At 40.1% G+C, this 2,974-nt stretch overlaps 1 protein-coding gene across 1 annotated transcript; it reads right to left on the reverse strand.

Annotated features, from left to right (window-relative positions):
* Window positions 1–79: 79 nt before the first annotated feature.
* On the reverse strand, window positions 80–1,018 carry LOC103249990 (olfactory receptor 7D4-like). The gene has a single exon (XM_008048582.1). The coding sequence runs from the start codon at window positions 1,016–1,018 to the stop codon at window positions 80–82; it is 939 nt and encodes a 312-aa protein (XP_008046773.1).
* Window positions 1,019–2,974: the final 1,956 nt, after the last annotated feature.

Consider the following 2,974-nt stretch of genomic DNA (forward strand, 5'->3'; position numbering starts at 1 on the left):
CCCCAATAGAAAGCTAAAACATCTCTTCAACCATTTACCCATCTCAACAACATGTGATTGGTTTTGAGGTCATGATCTGTCAGAGACAAAAAGTTGGTCTTCTCAAGAGTCTTTCCAGCACCGCCTTCATATTCTTGTTCCTCAGGCTGTAGATGAAGGGGTTCAGCATGGGGGTGACCACGGTGTACATCACTGAGGCAATGGAGCTTCCCTGGGAAGAACGGGTCACAGCATAACTGAGGTACACCCCGAGTGCAGTTCCATAGAACAAGGAGACCACACAGAGGTGAGAGCCACAGGTGGAAAATGCTTTATACTTGCCTGCAGTGGAGGACATCCTCATCCCGGAGGAGACAATTCTAGAATAAGAGAAGAGAATCCCAGTGACAGGAAACACCCCCAGTAGTGCAGTGGCCACATATAAGATAATGTTGTTGATGAAAGTATCAGAGCTGGCCACCTTGAGAAGCTGAGGCAGGTCACAGAAGAAATGTGAGATTTCAGTACCTGCAGGAAAGGTCAACCGCACTGTCAATAGAACATGAAGCAGGGAGACCCAGAAAATGATTAGCCATGTTATCAGAACCAGGAGGCCACAGAGGCAGGGATTCATGATGGCCATGTAGTGCAGAGGGTGGCAGATGGCCACAAACCGGTCATAGGCCATCACCGTCAGTAGGAAATGATCTATTCCAGCAAAACTCATTGAAAAGTACACCTGAGTGAGGCACCCTCTGTAGGATATGTCTTTACGCTGTGTCTGGATGTTCACCAGCATCTTGGGGATCGTGGTTGTGCTTAAACAGATGTCAGTAAAGGACAGGTTGGAGAGGAAAAAGTACATGGGAGTGTGGAGAAGAGTGTCAGAGCTGACAGCCAAGATGATGAGCAGGTTTCCCAACACCGTGACCAGGTACATGGACAGGAACAGCCCAAAGAGATGGGGCTGCAATTCAGAATTTTCTGAGAGGCCCAAGAGGAGGAATTCTGATGATTTTGTGCAGTTTTCTGCTTCCATGAGGCTGGTATGTCTGCTGGGGAACGAGGCAAAAGCCACATTCAGTGAACAGCCAATTGGCACCTCACCTTGTTATCACTTCACAATCGCTTCCTTGGGTGGATGCTCATCACCATCCAAAGAGTCCTTCCAAACACCATGGCTCATGGAGCAAGTGGTAGCTCACTTCCATTTTAAGTGTGTAGAGTCATTCAGACTTCTGCTAGTCATCAGCAATCTTCCTACTTTTTCTTAAAAATATTATTTTAAAGCTGTGTGGTACAATTCAGGATTTAGTATACAAGTGGACATCATACAGGTAAAGTTTGGGCCTCCCTTTGGTCCCCACTTTGTCTGATTTGAGATCAGCTACCTTATTGATATTGTGCTCCCACCACCACCACCTTTGCAGTATCCCACTGCTGCCAATCTCTTTCTTATAGTGTCTTCCTGCTTTTTCATCTGTACACTATTTTTAATTATTCTATTTGAGCCTATAAACATTAACTAATTTTTTATTTGATATGACCTCTCCAAATAATTGAAGACATGTCGTGTCTTTTCTTGATAATTATTGTACTGTTTTTTCATTCTAAGAGATCTACAATATGGTTAAGACATGTATTTTGAATATAGCCTTTATTCTGTGACCTGACACTACAAAGTGATGTGGCAGTTAGCTCCCAGTAGCGTTGTAATTTATTTTTCTAAAAAAATAATTATCATCATCATTTTGTTTGAGAGATTTAAAACTGCCTTTGTAGGCCATGCATAGCACTTCACACCTGTAATACCTGAAATTTGGAAGGTTGAGGCAGGAGGATTGCTTGAACCTGGGAGTTCAAGTCCAGCCTGAGCGACATAGTGAGACCTCATCTCTACAAAAAATAAAAAATTAGCCAGGCATCATGGCATGTGCCTGCAGTTCCAGTTACTTGGGAGACTGAGGCAAGAGGATTACCTGAGCCCAAGAGTTTGAGGCTGTGGTGAGCCATGATCATGCCACTGCACTCCAGCCTGGGCAACAGAGTGAGACCCCAACTCAAAAAATAAAATAAAAGCAAAATGCCTTTATACATAATACAAGTTTCAATAAATGATAGTTGTCATTATCATTAAACTTTTCCGTTTAGGATAATAATTTTAGATGTATAACTCTCTCAAGGTAGAGTATAAAGCTATAGTTTAGAAAATGGTTTCTTGAGTAAGACTTTCTGAAATAGAATTTTGATTTACCTGTTTACTACTGTGTGACCTTGATAATGTTATTTAATCTCTCGTAGCTGCAGACACCTCACGTCTACAGTGGGAAGGGAAAAATGAAATAAAATAATAGATGCAATTTTTTTATTGTAGTTCCTATGACATACAATGGACATTTCATAAATATGAACTTCTGTCCTTAACATCACAAAAAATCTGTCTTTTATGCCTGTCTTTCATGATTATTCCCTTTAAACTAGGGCAATCATCAAGGAAAGAATTCTGATCATTATGAATACAACAGATCTGTTACCTTTTTTGACTGCCATGAAGCACTCCAATTTATAAGGATCTTTATGCCTCTTTCTTTTGAAGAATACCTGCCATGTGAATTCTTCTCAGAAGAGGTTCAAGCATGTGATCCACACACATAAGAAGAAGAAATGAAACACAAAACATTAAAGCGAAATGGAAGACATGTATGAAAGTTTTTCCTTATGAAATACAAGGAAAGTATCAAAGAATACTCTCAAGTGGGGGATGTATTAAATCCAGCAGGGTTAATCACCAGTGTTCATAACTGATGAGTTTGATTTAAGAGATTCAAAATATATAAATACAATATCATTAAGAAATTAAAAGGCAAATTTAAGATTAAAAAATAAATGTTTACATTTTTCATGATAGAAAAGTGATCCATAATCAAACATATGGACTTTGCAGCCACTTGGATGGATTTAGAGTGTATCATACTCAGTGATCTATCACAGAAAC

The sequence above is a fragment of the Carlito syrichta genome, unplaced genomic scaffold (genome assembly GCF_000164805.1).
Source record: "Carlito syrichta isolate Samal-C Ts95f unplaced genomic scaffold, Tarsius_syrichta-2.0.1 Scaffold47342, whole genome shotgun sequence".
Lineage (NCBI taxonomy): Eukaryota > Metazoa > Chordata > Mammalia > Primates > Tarsiidae > Carlito > Carlito syrichta.

What these genes read in the sequence shown, in the direction of transcription:
- LOC103249990 (XM_008048582.1), bottom strand. Translation starts at nt 1,018, where the DNA reads ATGGAAGCAGAAAACTGCACAAAATCATCAGAATTCCTCCTCTTGGGC.